Source organism: Aedes albopictus, chromosome 3 (assembly GCF_035046485.1).
Source record: "Aedes albopictus strain Foshan chromosome 3, AalbF5, whole genome shotgun sequence".
In the NCBI taxonomy this organism is placed as follows: domain Eukaryota; kingdom Metazoa; phylum Arthropoda; class Insecta; order Diptera; family Culicidae; genus Aedes; species Aedes albopictus.
Window position 1 is genome coordinate 445,227,579 of NC_085138.1, and position 16,748 is coordinate 445,244,326.

Sequence of the window (16,748 nt, forward strand, 5' to 3'; positions counted from 1 at the left end):
CTCTAAGAGAGATACCGTACCACCAGATATTCCTGCAGAAGTTCCTTCAGGGTTTCATACCGCATTTTCTGCAGAGATTAGTCCAGAATTTTTTTCTTGGATTCCTCCAGAAGTTTTTTGGAAGCTCCTCTTAGAATTCCTTCTGAGATTTTTCCCTGAAATCATATGGGGATTCTTTAGTGTAAATAGTGCAACCTTATTATCAAATTGGATAGCTTCTGAAGGTTCTAAGAAAACAGAATAGAAACTGTAGTAAAATCGATATTATATTGTCCTTGATTTGCAATGGAGTTATGCAATATGCAATAAGGATAAGGGTAATGTTACAATAGGTCAATCACTGGTCGCAGTGTCGGATCCGAACAGAAATAAAAACAAAAGTATTCATTCAAACATAATAGTTTATATGTCATCAAAAGTCATGGAAAAAGCTCAGACTACAAATTCTAGAGCGTAATGAAAACTATTCTTTGCTTTGCCATTGTTGACATTTTGGTCAAATTTTGGCCACGCCGATTCACGCCGCCGCCGCCGCCGAAAGCTGCCACCGGCGTGACGCCGATGACGCCGCCACCGCCGGCCAAAAATGGCCCTCACGCCGCCGCCGAGCAAAATATAGTCGGCGCACAGGTCTACCCTTACACTCATACCCAAGCTAATACCAACACATCTACATGATCTACTCAAATACACTTACACAATCTGAATTTTGCCGCATCACTCGCTTATAGTGAATCCCCTATCAACCCATTCCAAATATCCAACTCCTTGACACCTATGGGGGCGCCGGTGAGTCACTGGCCTTTCATAAAGTAGGTGTCATATCCTTTCCTATCCTCGCAACGGAGAAGATGGATGTGGCCAGCAATGGAAGTTTTCATGTCTTTTTTACTTCAACCTCTGATTGGAAAGCTGTTTCTTCCCAAACAGCATTCCATAAGCAATTAGAATAGGAGTATTAAAGTTTTAACATGACAACTTTCAGTATGCAATCTACGAATTACTCCGTTACCACGCAACGCAACGAACAGTCACGACATTGGACTTCTGAGGGCAATATTTCTGTTGTGTGACTTACCTCGTCCTTACAGCGGTACTAAATAATTTTCAAATGAAATTGGTCCTGGATGGTAAATAGCCGTAGATTGGTAAAAAAACAGCGTGTCTTGGCAAGAAACAAACTAGCCAACTAGTTTATCTTCACCAACACTATTCCTAGATGGAAGAATCCTGGCTACAACCCGGAATATTGACTGCTTGACACGAGGAAGAGACTTCGTCATCATGTCTTCAATAATTTCGGTTGTTGGAAGATATTGTGGACTGTTGGTTCCTTACTGCTTTAACTGACGAGCATAATGGAACCGTGTAATTTACGTGCTTCGAACGCCGTTCACTGAATTTGGATCCCAGTTCCTTGATGGCGCTCTGGTTGTCTTCATGAACTGTAGCTGGGTGTTGATTTCCAGATCGTCGAAAAGGTGTAGAATCCAAGATAACTCGTTGCAGCTTTCTATTGTCGTAACGTATTCGGCTTTCCAACTACTTAAGCTCACGCAATCTTGCTTCCTGGAACACCATCCGATCTTACCACCTGCGTGCATGATCTGATAGCCTGTGATCGATTTCCGATCTTTGATGTCGTCAGATAGTTGTGTGGAGTCTCAGTTCATGATCACTAGTACCTTTTAGGTACTGCAGGATATGCTTGGCCTTCTCCCAGTCGCTCTGTGATAGAAACAAACTGACAAACTAGAGGTCATTGGACAGCGGGATCTCCTCCTTTGGATGTAAGTGGCCGGGATCCAACCGGATGCTGGACGGTATCGCATCTTTTTGACCAAACTTGACCAATAGCTTCTGGATATAGTTCTTCTGACTCAGCGCAACATGTTGCTCTGATCGCGTGACTTGAATATCGAGGAAAAATGTACCCAGATGTACCCAAAATGTACTCCAGACGTAGAGACAACTATCGTTCTTTGATGGCTCGAAACGCCATGCGCTTCAGTACGTCGCCTAATTTGTGATGCCAGATACAAGCGGAATACTATAGCCCATATATCCCCTTTCGTTGCTGGCGCACTTGGTTATCTTCATGAGATGTGCAGCATTCAGGAGGCAGATGCATTTAATGGTTTCTTACAGGTATCCGTTCAGATAAGCTGTCTTGATATCAGCATGATTGATCTAAAGATTTTGTCGGCATGCAACGGAAAAAAGGGTCTGTAACGGTGTGCCGACCACGCCATCGTCGTGGATTGGTTCCGTTTTCTGTCGAGAGACTCGGTCCTCCATATTCGCATCTTCAGGTAGGCTGGCATCTGAATCTTCAAATCCTGAGAAAACTTCTTCATTGTCACTACCGGCTAGGTCGTTCCTGGCTTCGATTTCCGTTTCAGGCTGACCAGCTGCTCCTCGTTGCTCTGTCCCGGTTCACATTACATACCATCAGCCTTCACAGAGACCTCCACGTTATTCGCCGAAGATACGAAACGAGCATGTCGGCTAATCATCACCTTATTCGTCTTTATATCGGTGAACCGCCAAGCTTTGTGTTGCAGCGAATAGTCGATCAGGGTCGCATTTTAGCCTTGGATTCAGCTTCGTTCGTTTGACATCAGGGATGAAAACATATGCTGCTGTTTCGAAAAATTGCAATTTTGAGACGTCCGGTTCAATAGTGCAACGGTGCAACCGCCTTCGTTGGCAGCAAATTTTGATCAAAGCTGGCTGCCACTTGGTTAGCGCCTCGTTATTCTCCTCCTTGGTCGGACCAAAGCACTTATGCCGGTCTGACAAATCGCGTCTTCATTATCTGCATGTAGTCCTGGATTTGAACACTCATTTTTATGTTAACGTTGAACTTTTCGTCATTGAAATCATCGTCATCATCAAACATTTGAAAGCAGTTTTTTCGTTCAAAACAAAAGCTTTTGCTATGAAAATATATTCACTGTACTCCACATGAGGAATATAATGCAGTGAATATATTTTCATGACCCTTGTTTTGGTTTACAGCGAGAAAACTGCTTTTTATTTTTCGAAAAATGATGACGGATGCTTGAGCCTTAAGAACTAACTTACATTCACAAGACGCGACGCGAGACAAGACATAACACTTATCGTTCTTAAAATCGTCAAAAGGGTATAAATTTACCTTTTCTGTCGTTCGGTTTCAGGCGCGCGATGTTGCCCATCTTCCGGACAATTTCCGACTGGTTACGTATTGTCGTACGATGTTTGTATTCGTACAGATAAGAGAATCTATTTAATGTTGTTATCCAGCAGGTCGAAGAAACACGATGCGATGGGGGGATCATCTTCATTAATCAAGGGTCCCTTAGTATTGGTGACTAGCATGGATTCCCATGCATTGAGGTGCAAAGCCTATCTTACTGGTTCCACTGGCCTTCGCATTTCTCCAACTTATATTGTGACGGAATGCCGCCGCCGCATGTGCCGCCACCCCGGATCCCTTCGGTTTGTTCGACTCTACCGCTGTTTTGTGTTCCCTCAGACGCACCTTAGTCTTGTTCGGTCAATATATACTATCGAACAATCTTTGCAATTGATATATACTTAACTGTTTGTCCGGTGGGCTTTAGCCTTCAGGTTACATGGTAAGTCCCAACGTGTGTTGTCACTCTTGTGCACCATATGAAGTTCTTGCCGTTGCAGTGTATTTTTGATCGGGTTTGTGATTTTTGGATAAAAAGGTAGGCTAATTCGTTTTACTTCCTGTGTGTTCGGCTTCAATGTCGTAATGTGCTGACGATGGTTTTTTCCGTTTGTGTATTATTTCGTTCTAAGAACTTTCGGTCATACCCATTGACTTCATCCGCTTTGTAAATCCGAGCTTTTTCTTGGTCAAATCCGGTCTTATCCATGGGCACGTTATAAAGCTGGTACACCATTGAATGGAATGCAATTTGTTTCTTTCTGGGATCCGTAGTGGTTGGAGTCAGAAGCTATGTAGCGGTCTGTTGATGTGGGTTTTCGATAAATACCGAATTTTAACGAACCGTCGTCCTTTTTGCGAATCGTTAGATCGAGGTAGGGCAGTATCCCATTCATTTCTTTTTCAACTGTGAAAATTGATTGAGTTGTGCTGCGAATACAGCACGGTCGAAGTCTAGTAAAGGTACCGTTCTTCTATTGGAGCGATACATCATGGCGGGAAAAGTTTGTTTTTGTTAGCTTCAGCTTCTAAATCGCTCTTAAAAACATTGGCTAATAGTGGTGATACTTTGCTTCCCATACTGAGACTGAAGGTCCGTTTGTAAAACTTCCCTCTGAATGAGAAGTTTTGACTCCCACACCTTTGTAATCGAGAGGTACGCCTCAATATGATTCGAAGGTGCATGGTTTCGTTCAAGGTGTCAACGCATCCTTCTGGATTCTAAGCTATTGTCTACCAAGATCTTCCTAGCAGCTAACTGCTTCGCTACTGAGCTGCTTCCGCTGCTAGGCTCTTCCTGACACCAAACATGGTCCGACAGCGAGTACCTTCTGCCATCCAGCTCGTGCGTCCACCGATCAGCCAGCACCGAACCGACTCAATCACTTCAGTCACACAGCGCAGATTCTTCAAGATACTAGATCCTCAACGAGTGTTGGCCCCCTCACCGCCTCTCGGTACCTCAACGACTATTGACACCCAGTCACATCGTCTATTGGTACCTCATCGGATATCGGCCTTCTCATCATCTCTTGGATTGTACCAAATCTTGGTCTCCTCGCTTCCCGAACAACCGCCAGGGCGTTACTGGGCCCATAACCTGTTGAAATGGACAAATAAAACAGGGAGGATCTAGCATCATCCTTGTCCCAGGCAGCAGGAACTCCACTTTAAGTTTCCAGGTTTCCTAGTTTCCGTTGGTCAATTTGGCGATTCCAGTTCTTTCCATTTTGAATGTCCTCAGCGGGTTCAAAACCTCTGGTTGTAGATCGTTTTTCTACTTTTAAAAGAAAAAAACTTGACTTGACAAGAAACAAGCTAGGATTAAATGTTATCTAAATGAAGCATTAATCTTTAGTTGCTTCGCTTCTTTCTCGCTATCTAGATCATCTTCGTCAACAATTTGTTTACCAAAACAAAAGACCCTCTGCAAGATGGACACTAGTGAACAATCAATAGTGACCAATACAGCAATTGTAATAGATTGTTTTAATCCACCCTAATAGTCATACTCACCATATGGGACCGTCTCGTATGCACAGAACGGAAAATAACCTTGCAGATTGGACATGGAAGTTGTATATTCGCACGAGCTGTCTGTAATAGAAAAAAAGTTTCGATATCAGTTTTCAAGAATCCTCAAAAACTGATTAGTTTTTACACATACCTCAGCTTCAACCAGCGGTTGCTGCGAATGACCCGTTTGTGCAATGTGACGTTTGATTTGGCGCAAAGTCTTCCGGCTGGTATCACATTCACTGCACGAATAACGCCGTTCCGCACAGTAGGCCACATGATTTTGATATCGAGCTTCGTCGATAAAGGCTTTCGGACAGAACGTACATTTGTGCAACACATCCGGGTGGAATGAGTCCTGATAGTATAGAAAACAAGTTATAACTGCAAAAATAAAGTTTAAATAGTGATGTACTAACCATATGCTTCTTGAAATCAGAATGCTTGTTGAACGCCTGCTGACATACATTACATGTTCGAGGATTGCACGTTTTCATGTGGCGTTCGAGCCTCTCAGACGTGCGACATGGATGGTTACAACGCAAACAGGTGAAAGTTGCTTTTTGCGTTACCTTCAAGTTGTCATGAGTGGGCAGATGATAGGAAAGTTGGGATTTGAAATGGAATTCTTTGTCACATTTGGGACATTTCACCTTAGGTTTGGTGTGCTTGATTCTCTGTAAAGTAATTACCGATAGGGTTTATATGATGGCATTTATTCTCAAATTTGTGGCAGTACTCACCATATGATATTTCAAGTTCTTAAGGGCACGAAATACTGCATTACACTTTGGACATGACTGCGGTCCTTCTGGAACAGCGATTTTTCGCTTCTTTGGAAGTTTTTTCTATGACGTAGATTAGAATGTAGATAGAAATATGATTGAACTGAAATAGTGAATAACATAAACTTACTTTTGGTACTTTCTCCTTTTTGATTTTGATGTTAACTGGTACTCTATCGTGATTCTTCAAATGCATTCGAAGCCGAGATTTGTAGTGGAACGCTTTGTCACACTTGGGACATTTAATGTGAGGTTCCTTATGAGCGGTTGCCTGAAAAAGCCAATCACAAGAATCATTGTAAGCTAACCCAGGTCAAATGGGTCACCTAAGAGCACAGAAGCAAGCAAACTACCTAAAATGAGAATTCACTCACCATATGGAACCGCCTTGTGTTCACAGATCGAAAAACAGCCTTGCAAATAGAACATGGGAGTTGCAACTTTCCACGGGTTGCCTCTGTTTCAACCACAGGTTCTTCCGCATGGCCTGTCAAAGCAACGTGACGTTTGAAGTCGTCCAAGGTCTTCCGACTGGTATCGCATTCCCTGCACGAATAACGCCGTTCTGCACAGTATTTCAAGTGATTTTGAAACGGAAGTTTTTCCACGAACGTTCTCGGACAATACGAACATCTGTGCAACGCACTCGGGTGCATTGTTCGCTGATAATAAAAAAATAGAAGTTGAACTAATTGTAACATAGCGCTGAAAAGGTGAACCAACCATGTGTTTTCTATAACTATTATACTTGTCGAAATTCTGCTCACAGACGTTGCATGTTCGAGGACCACAAATTTGCAAATGGCGGTTAAGAATCGCATTCGAGCGGCAAGATTTGTCACAATGTGAACACAAAACAGGAACAGGACGTGGGATTGGCTCTTTTTTGATCACCTTTTTCACCTTTGCCACCTTTACCTTAATTTCCCTTTGATGAGTACGTAAATGCTCCAGAAGTCGAGATTTGAAGTGGAATGCTTTCTCGCACTTGGGACATTTGATTTGAGGTTCTTCGTGCATTGTTCTCTGTGAAGTAATGGGCATTAGTTTAACTAGAGCAAGTTACTGCCCATAACTGCATATTTGTAACATTTGCATATTTTGCTGGTATTGAGTTAATATCGGGGATCATCATCAAATCACAAGTGCTTTCGACCACCTGAATAAAAAAATCACGTTTGTTCTAGGATTTATGAAAAAAATACCAAGTCATTTTGTCTCATTGAGCAATGTGACCGCATAACAGTCACACTAGGAAAATAGATTGGCTTTAAAGCGTGACATCAATCATACTGAGGTTCGATTTATTTTTTGACAATTCCCCCAACATACAGGAACTGCTGTACAAAATTTGATTGCTATACGACTGATGACAAATTTATGAGAAATTTTTAAAATTTTGAATTATTCCTATACTATTCAAAGTTGCAACTTTGGGTTTCATTTTCTCCAATGCCTACTCTTGTCGAATGTTACTGTTATGCGGTTATGGGGAGGTTAGTACCTATTTAAAACTCTGTCTCACCAAATGATATTTCAGGTAGTTGCTAGTACGGAATACTGCATCGCACTTCTTACATTTAACTGGTTCAGCTTTGCGAACGATCCTTCGCTTTTTCGGAAGTTTATTCTGTCGAAACGACATATGTAATAATGCATAGACCGATATTATCAATTTCAAACATCTAATGAAAACTAATTAGCAAAGAGCATAATCACACAGCTTACCTGTGTCTTTTTGTGTTTTTCTAATTTGATTTTAAGTTGCCTTCTATCGTGATTGCGCAGATGCGTCAGTAGTCTGGATTTGTAGTGGAATGCTAGATCACATCTTGGACATTGAATGTGAGGTTCCCTGTGAGCGGTTGCCTGAAAAATTTGTGGACATGTGTTACTATCTGTGCAAATATGGGTAAGCATTGTTTAGTACTGAAGTATAAGTGATTTATTAAGAGTTAAATGATTACAGATATGGGTAACGCAACTCCGGTAGCAAGCTGAACTTCTCAATTACCACAAAAAGTGAAGGAAGAAGAAAAAACGAACGATATTTTCAGTAACGGACCCGGCGACGTGATAAGCACTATGATTGGAAACTCAGTACATGGAATGTCGGGACTTATGAACCCGAACGAGTGAGTCTTATAGCTGGTGAAATGCAAAAACTCAGGAGAGAGCGCAACTGTGATTCAAGATGCCATATGGCCTAGATTTGGAGAACGTGAAGAATTCAATGCAGTGAATCCCATTGACAACACTTTCTTCATATGAACATATACAACATCTATCATAGCGGCGGCGATAACGTAGAACATGAAGTTGGTTCCATAGTGTTCGGGGAACCATTGAAGCGAGTTATAAAGTGGAAACTGGTTAGCGAGCGAATCAGTGTATTGGATTGGATGATGTGTGGTTGCTCATCTTCTTTCCTTTGGTCTTCTTTGGCTTTTTGGAAATAGCCCCTGTCCTGGTCTTCGCTTGTTTTTGCCTTTCCACTGGAGCGGATCCAATCGGCAACCTGAGTGGCCACTTTGGGATCCTTAAAGTTTGGTTGAAAGCTGTTGTTGCTACTTGCCGATGGGTTTGGGGAGATGGCCTGGTGGTTTGGCGAGTTTTCAATGGTGATGATGGAGTTTTTGGGGGTTAACTGCTGTTTCTGTAACTCGACGATCAGTTTGTCCTTGGTCCTGAGGTCGGCCTGGAGTTACTTGACCGCGGCAGTTAGTTCTGCCACCTGCTGGATCAGCTCCTCGATGGGACCGTGATCTTTGGCTGCCTCCAGCCTTGCACCGACGGATCGGCTTTTGAGGGCTGCCTCCATATCAGCCATTCTCCCTCCTTTTGGCATCATCCTCCAGCTTCTGGACGGTGTGTTGGAGTTCGGTAATCTGAGCTTCTCTACTGCTGCTTGCGACTCCGGCGTAGCTGCTGCGGCTTTGTTCTTCGTTCTTGGCTGCTTCTCGCGCCTCCAACTCCCGCCATGCCTGTAGGTATGAGATACCCTCGTCAACCCGGATGATTTGGATAGCGTTTTCTCGTTTGTAAGCGGGGCATTCCCGACTGGAGAGGGCGTGCTCTGGGCTACTGTTGTAGGTCCTGCAGCATTGCGGGCTGGTTGCAGTTTCTTCTTGGGGGATGCTGTGCGGTGGCTCCTTCTCCGTTTGCTGGGTTCGGTACCGGGTCTCCATCATCGATCTGGCTACACCTGCCGCAGATATTGGCTGGGGTCGTGCACTGCTTCCCGGTGTGGCCGAAACTCCAGCACCGGAAGCACTGCATCGGACTCGGGTAGTAGTGTCTGGTCTGGCATCTCGACTACCCAAAGTCTTCATGTTCCGGGATTAGTTTTCGAGCGACGCGTGCTAAGGACGATCTTCGGCGGTGTGCAGGAGAACGGTGTGTGGCGGAGAAGAATGAACCACGAGCTCGCTGCACTTTACGGCGAACCCAGCATCCAGAAGGTGGCCAAAGCCGGAAGGATACGGTGGGCAGGGCATGTTGCAAGAATGCCGGACAACAACCCTGCAAAGCTGGTGTTTGCAACTGATCCGGTTGGCACAAGAAAGCGTGGAGCGCAGAGAGCACGATGGGCGGACCAGGTGGAGCGTGACTTGGCGAGCATCGGGCGCGACCGAGGATGGAGAGCGGCGGCCACGAACCGTGTATTATGGAGAAATATTGTTGATTCAGTTTTATCTTGAATTTGATGTAATACTAAATAAATGAATGAATGAATGTTCCGGGATTACAGTACCGCTGATGGTGAGGATTAGGGAAGGGGTGATTTCCAGAGCGCCAGTGTTGTGGTTTCGCCTTTTGATCCGCCGAACTTCTTTCACCTTTTGGCAGGTAAGCTGCTCCGCCAGGTATCTCGTCTAATCCGATGGTGCCGGCGTTGGATACGACGCACTTGACCTGGTTGAGGGTCGTGTGCCCCTCGATCACGATGTAGGTCCCGTCTGCTAACTTGGTCATTCGGAGGAGTTGGTTGAACTGCGTTTGGCTGCGGATCTTGAGGACGTAGGAGATGCCTTTGTTCTCTTTGAAGGTTCCTTGAATCTGTCCGCCGATAAACTTCTCCACGCTCAGGCGAAGGAGGAAGGGGTCGTTGGGAATGGATCCGAAGACTGCGCGCATGCGCAGGAACTGCAACTCGCCTGATGTACCTAGGGGGTCCATGAAAGAAGGCAAAAGTCTGTCCGCAAGTGCCTAAAGCATGACGTGAAAAATCATATCTTTTCCATCCGATAACACTAGTTTACAGTATTTTTGAACTCGATAAGTTGATGATCGTTTTTGGTGTAGAATCATGCCCTGAGTTCGAAAACGCGAAGGAAAAAAATTACAGTAGAGCGGAAATTTTTTCGACTTTCCATACAAGGTTGATGATTTGAAATCGATTTTTGTTCTATTTTTAAGCAACGTCGCTCACTTCACACATCTCATTCTCAGTAATAAATACTCCGAATGAGCTGAATTTTTTACTGTAACTCGCTTACATATGATATGTCAAATAAACGTTGAAAAAGAACTTTTAAATTGTTTTTTTTTTTATTGAAAAAATACATTCCTTCAAATATTTTTGAAAATTTTGGTAAAATTTAAGGAGATCGTCCCCAAAACTCACCTATATCTTGAATTTCATCAATCTGACACAAAACCTGTATTTCAGATGATCGAAAGGTATTGTATTCAGCTTTTAATTTATGGAAAGAGATTTAAAATTGGTTGAACAAGACGCAAGATATTTAAATTTTATTAAATTCCATATTTTCAAAAGTTGTAAAACTCTATATTGAGCTAAAACTCAAAAACTGTTCTACTTAAAATTTTTTGAAGCACGGTTTCGGAATCAGCGCTAAATTATGCTTCACAAATTTTGGTCGTTGACAGAAGTTCACGACTTTCGTTTTATTTTGTAAACTAGTGTAATTGGTATGGCGAGCAAAACATACGTCGGTAGGGTTTTGGTGAGTAGATTAGCAACTTAACAAATAAACAAATAAACAAACTTGATTTTCGGTTTCAATATACTGCACTTTGATTTCGTGTTCTTCAATGTGTTCTTGTACAAAGTTATATCGAATATCGATGTGCTTCAGCCGTTTTTGATCCCTCGCTTGGTTGTAGGTGGTGCCTAGTGTTGAGACCACTCCAGGGAAGTTCCTACTTGTTGCTTCCAGGCCGTAGAATAATCTGCTACAGATGATTGCATCCGCCACGCGTAGTCTGGATTTCCGGTTGCTTTTGGTATTTTTACTAGAGATAGCTTTTAGCAGGTTCAGTCTTGTTTAACAAGCCTCTTTGGTTGCATTTAGATGCGTTTTGAAGGAGAGGTGTCGGTCGTATGTAACCCCGATCAACTAATAGTACATATCTTGATCAACATATGTGCGCCAACAAACGATAAAACCGATGTCATGGAAGGCGTGTTCTACAAATGTATAGATAAAACCTACGGAAAGTGCCAAAAGCATGACGTCAAAAATCACATCTTTTCCATCCGATAATTGGTAGAGAGCCTTCACTCTGTTACCCACGATGAAGGTCTGAGAATAGTAAATTTCACTGCGGCTAGAGGGGAGGTCATCAGTAGCACCTACTTTGGACGCAAAAACATCTGTATTCTAACTAGGATGCACATAAAACAGCATAACTTGAAACCAAATAGACCATGTTTTAGTGAACGGCAGGCAGTTCTCGAATGTCATTGATGTGAGTACCTTCAGAGAACCGAACAGCGATTCAAAACAGTGTGGATCAAAATGATATGCGGAAATTCTACAAAACTCTCAATGCCGTGCGGAGAAAAACAACGCCTTCGCCCGTCACGTGCAATGACCTCGAAGAGAACTTGCTGACAGATAAAAATATGGTAGCTGCCAGATGGAGAGAACATTTCGATGCTGTGATCAACACCTCTACTGCCCCCACTCGCATAACAGTCCCATTTGCAAAAAGTAGGAATTGAGAAAACGGCATTTGAAGTTTAAAAATTTGTTTCCATATAAAACTTTGAAAAATCGTTAAAATTTGAAAAATATTTCGATTATCTCGAAACTTTCACAAATTGCTTTGCTCATGAATGTATAACTGTAAAAAATATCACAATCACTACAAAGTTGTTCAGTTTTGTGTTACGTAACACAAAAATCCATGATGGGACTGTTATACGGGTACTTTTGATATGGGACGCTCATGACTTGGTATTTTTTTCACACATTGACATAAAAATTCGTATTTTTTATTGTTGTTTTTGGAAGTACATCGAAAATGATGACTATTCATAACGTTAACTCAAAAGTGATGAAAAGTCAAACGGGACTGTTATGCGAGTGTGGGCAGTATTTTCAACCAAAGAGATTCGGGCCACTGGAGCAAAGGTTTCTGTTTCGGTGTAATCATAATTTTTCGTTTGGAAGTATCCTTTGGCAACGAGCCGTGCTTTATACGGCTCAATATTTCATCATTTTTTTTGTGCTTTACTGCCCCCACTCGCATAACAGTCCCATATGTCCCATAACTGCTGAGTGCTAGCCTATGTGAAGTCGCTGTTTAGTATAGTTCCTCTATTTTTATCGAAAATTTGTTTGTTTGTCGATCAGCAAAAACCGTCATAAACAATAGAACGTAAATAGTTACGCTACATCGTGTTGCTGTATAACTTTCAGCAAGTATCAAGCGTTGTGCGATACGAATATCTGTGACAAATTTTGTGACCAAACCGCTGTTTACAAGACTAACACCGGCCATTACAAGCTTCTCTCACGGTTCGAGAGATCATATCGTCGTAATGCAGTGCAATGAATGTCTCAACACTATCGACCGAAAATGCGACCGCTACACCGTATGTGAAGGAAGGTGTGCTAAACGCTATCACGCTGCTTGTGTGGGAATAACGGAAGCAACGATGGATGCCTTATTTACCAAAAACGTTCTCTGGATGTGCGACAAATGCTTGCTGGATTTCTGCACAACCCGTGACGCAAACGAGAGCAAAACAAATGATGTGTGCTGCTCTCATCCGACTACGTGTGAGGCTGAAATCGACGATTTGAAAATAAAGGTTGCCGGTATAATTGAAACACTCGCTACAATGGCATCAGAACGCAAATCTAATGGCATCGATACTACTGGGAAGCAACACTCAACTCCTGATTTATCACCGATAGATCGCACTCATCTCCTCGATGGTACTAAAGAGATACATACCGATGCATTTGTGAGCGGAAATTCTTCTACTGTTCCAACAGATTTAACAGACTGCAACGATACGTTTTCTCTGTTTATAACAAATATCGAATGCCACACCACTGAAAGAGATATCGAACGACTTGTTTGTGAGAGTTTGAGTTTGACTGATTCTAGAAATGTTAGGGTGAAGAAGCTTATATCAAACAAATCGGCCAATAATGTGATTGATTTCGTTTCATTCAGAGTTGTTATACCAAATGAATTCAAAAGTCTTGCTATGCAACCTTCTACTTGGCCGAAAAATGTTAAATATAGAGAATTCGAAAATCGTATAGTTACTTGGAAACCTAACCGTATATAAAACTCGCGACTATATTGAACTTTGAACTGATATTTTGCTGTGAACAGTGAACTGATTGTCATGTGATTGAGACTGATGTTATGTGCTTTTTGTATTGCCTTTACTTTTTGTTGTTGTCGAATGATGTTTGTTCAAACGCTAGTTGTGCCTTATTATCAGTTAGTTTTAAGAGTTTTTTTAGTGTATAAGTTTTCAACAAGACCATATAGGTCAGTTGGAATAAATCAATAAATATGCATAGGAAACCCAGCAAAGATGGGACTGTTATGCGAATGGGGGCAGTTTATACTGCTCAATAATTTCATTGTCACGATTGATATGGAATACCCATATTTTTCTTCAAACTCTTCAGTTCACTTTTGATTGCTGCTTCTCATCGGTTCCATTCTGTTATACTACCAGGAATATCTTCAACAAAAGCTTCTGCATTCAAGGCGAAGGCATAGGTCCGCGACGTATCCACACTGCTATATGGCACGTGATAATCATTCATTCAGACGGGGAGGGGGGGTACCTTTCGTCACGGGATGCTCGTTGAATTACATACGTTTTTTTTACAACTCAGCCCTTTACCAGCTTCTTGAATGACATCACTAGTATTTCCAACTGGATAATCAGCTTTGGTTCCATGAAAAATTTCGTTGTTTTCATTTAGCGTTTGATTTTTTTTTTTGTTTTCGCGGATCCCATAGCCATTGATCGCGTATCCTAACGTAAAGTTTTTCCCTAATCTGGGATCAAGCTTTGGTACGTTCCTGTGAGCAAATGCTCCGAATACTCTCCGGTTATTTATGTCCGGTTTCTTCTTGTAGCACATTTCGTAAGACATTTTCTGACATCCACTGCGCTTGATGGATGGCGATTTAAAAAATACGTTGCAGTCAAGGCGGCTTCTAGTCTAGTCTACACAGCCATTCATTGAAAGAATCCTGGAAAACGATAGAAGCGATTACTTCTAGCGTTTTTTTATCATTATTAATGCTTGCAGTATATTTCTAATGTGTTACAAGCATTAAAGCGGCTAGGCCTACTGTGCAGCGTCATTGAATACAGTTGAACTACTAAACAAACAATGGAACGGCGACATCTCTTCAGCTGCTCATACGTTGCAGCCAAAACGGCCATAAACTTTTTGTCAATCCAGCGTCAAACACCGTCGAGCAGGCGTTGTCCAGTAGGCTTCTGTTCATACGTTTCGAAACCAGTGTTGGTAAAAACTCAAATTCTCAAATCTCATGATTGAGTTGTATCACGCGCGATTCTTGACTCGCCAAACTCACCGCCGAAAAAATCATGCATGAGTTGACTCATGATTTCACTCATTGCTTTATTTCTTGGTGTTCTTGATATTTACATCAAAGTTTTTACGATTGTATGATAGAACAAAAGCAAATCTAGCGTACAACAACATTGAATGCCGTTTAAATTGATTTGAATTCGTTTTACAAGCAAACGAGATTTCGACAATTGACTCGTGAGAGCGAGATTTTGCATGAAATTCTCGCGCGTGAGAAAACGATTCAGAATCGCGTGCGAGTTTGCTCACGCAGGAGCGGTTCATGAGCAAGCTTTGAGCACGCAGAAAAATGGCGCTTGTTTAAAACAATAAAACGCATGGTTGATTTTCAAACTGAGAATTTACTTATTCCAAATTTATATTTAATTGTTTTCATTCAGAGTTTATTGATGAAAACAACCGATTACCATCATTTCATATAATGTCAAAAATTTCATTTGTTTCAACAAAATAAAAACCATAAACATGGTCCGAAAGCACTCACACATCTATAAAATGCTTACCCCAACATCGCCACAGCGAAGAAGGTGCAGCAAATCCATCACGCCAACTTCCAAGTGCAGCTTTGGCCGTGATGGATAACGCGCAGTTACTCACGACAGCATCCACAAAAAGTTGATCGGTTTCGCCTTTTTTGTCTTTTTCTAGTCGTTCTCCTCGCCATCCGCTTACCGACGATCTAAAAATAGATTTCCGAGCTGCCGCAGTTGCTGCCGTCACCAAAACAATCACATTCCGGGTTTGTTAGTGGCAAAAGTGAAGTCGTTTGAATCAATCAATTATTTCATGTTTAAAAAACCATATCTGTTTATTTTAACAAACTGTCAAAAATTTCGACAAATGAAAATATTTGTAGTATCAAACAAATGGAACAGTTCAGTTTAAACTAGAAATCAGTTTGTCGCTATAGTAAACTGAAAAATCGGTTGATTTGAACTAGAATTTAATTGTGTTTACAATTTATTTTTCTGCGTGAGTGTGAGTTTACCAACACTGTTCGAAACTCCATTTTTTGTGGTGTAGGGTAACCAATATAATTTGGACCCCCATATATTTTGGACCCCCTGTGTCCTATTGTCACAACTTACACAGGTTTAATGATTAGATGACGGAAATTTTTAGAATCATTCGCTGAATAAGATCGCTCTGCACGGGCAGCAATCATTTCCTCACTGGAAACAAATTTATTTGCCTTGAAATTATTTTTTGCCAATCTCGCCATCCATGCGGGTTTCGCATCATGTTTACAAAAAGAGATTGCGGGTGCTGAGGAAACTTGCAGATGTAAACAAAAACGTTTATCATTCTAGCGCATTAAATTCGCAAAGTTCGTCTAATCAGCCTTTGTCAATCAAGTGATTAGGATGTGATCCAGCATATTCAAGTGACAAATTCTTCCAAAATAGTTTCAAACGAGTTTAAACACCGGGTGTCCAAAATATATACTGAAGAGGGTCCAAAATATATTGGGGTGTCCAAAACAGTGAAAACTGATGCTTCAAAAATTAGTTATTTTCATCAAATTTTCAGTCAGAAATGACCTTGTGGATATTTTTAACGGACAGTAGAGGCTTTTACGAACAGACTAACATCGTCATTATGTGTAAATACCCTCTGAATCTGTTTAATTTTGAATTAAATTCAAACCAATGTCCTCTAGGGGTCCAAAATTCAACCGTTACCCTATTGTCTACCCGGTTGGAATCAACACAGAAATTCAATCAAAAATTGACATTTTCTTGGTCCACACGTGTCACAACTGTTTCGCGACTAGTGCGCTGTGTTGCTAATGACAAGGAGATAGATGCGCAATCGAAATGATTCAGAAAACGTCGCGAGTCGAATCGCGTCGCGGCTCAGCTGTGCGACGTCAGGTTTGATGGCGGCCCGACAATACACTGAAGTTTTTTTATA

The 16,748-nt window shown here is 41.8% G+C and overlaps 1 protein-coding gene across 2 annotated transcripts in view; it reads right to left on the bottom strand.

Annotated features, from left to right (window-relative positions):
* Positions 1-16,748, bottom strand: part of LOC109425925 (zinc finger protein 91) — a 39,230-nt gene that overhangs the window by 10,233 nt on the left and 12,249 nt on the right. For both annotated transcript variants that reach the window (XM_062856689.1, XM_029876054.2), the window contains exons 13-21: positions 7,711-7,851; positions 7,508-7,612; positions 6,706-7,008; positions 6,357-6,644; positions 6,113-6,253; positions 5,941-6,045; positions 5,617-5,874; positions 5,349-5,555; positions 5,198-5,278 (exon numbers count right to left, since the gene is read on the bottom strand). In XM_062856689.1, the coding sequence (XP_062712673.1) occupies positions 5,198-5,278; positions 5,349-5,555; positions 5,617-5,874; positions 5,941-6,045; positions 6,113-6,253; positions 6,357-6,644; positions 6,706-7,008; positions 7,508-7,612; positions 7,711-7,851 (1,629 nt within the window). The remainder of the gene's footprint in view (positions 1-5,197; positions 5,279-5,348; positions 5,556-5,616; positions 5,875-5,940; positions 6,046-6,112; positions 6,254-6,356; positions 6,645-6,705; positions 7,009-7,507; positions 7,613-7,710; positions 7,852-16,748) is intronic.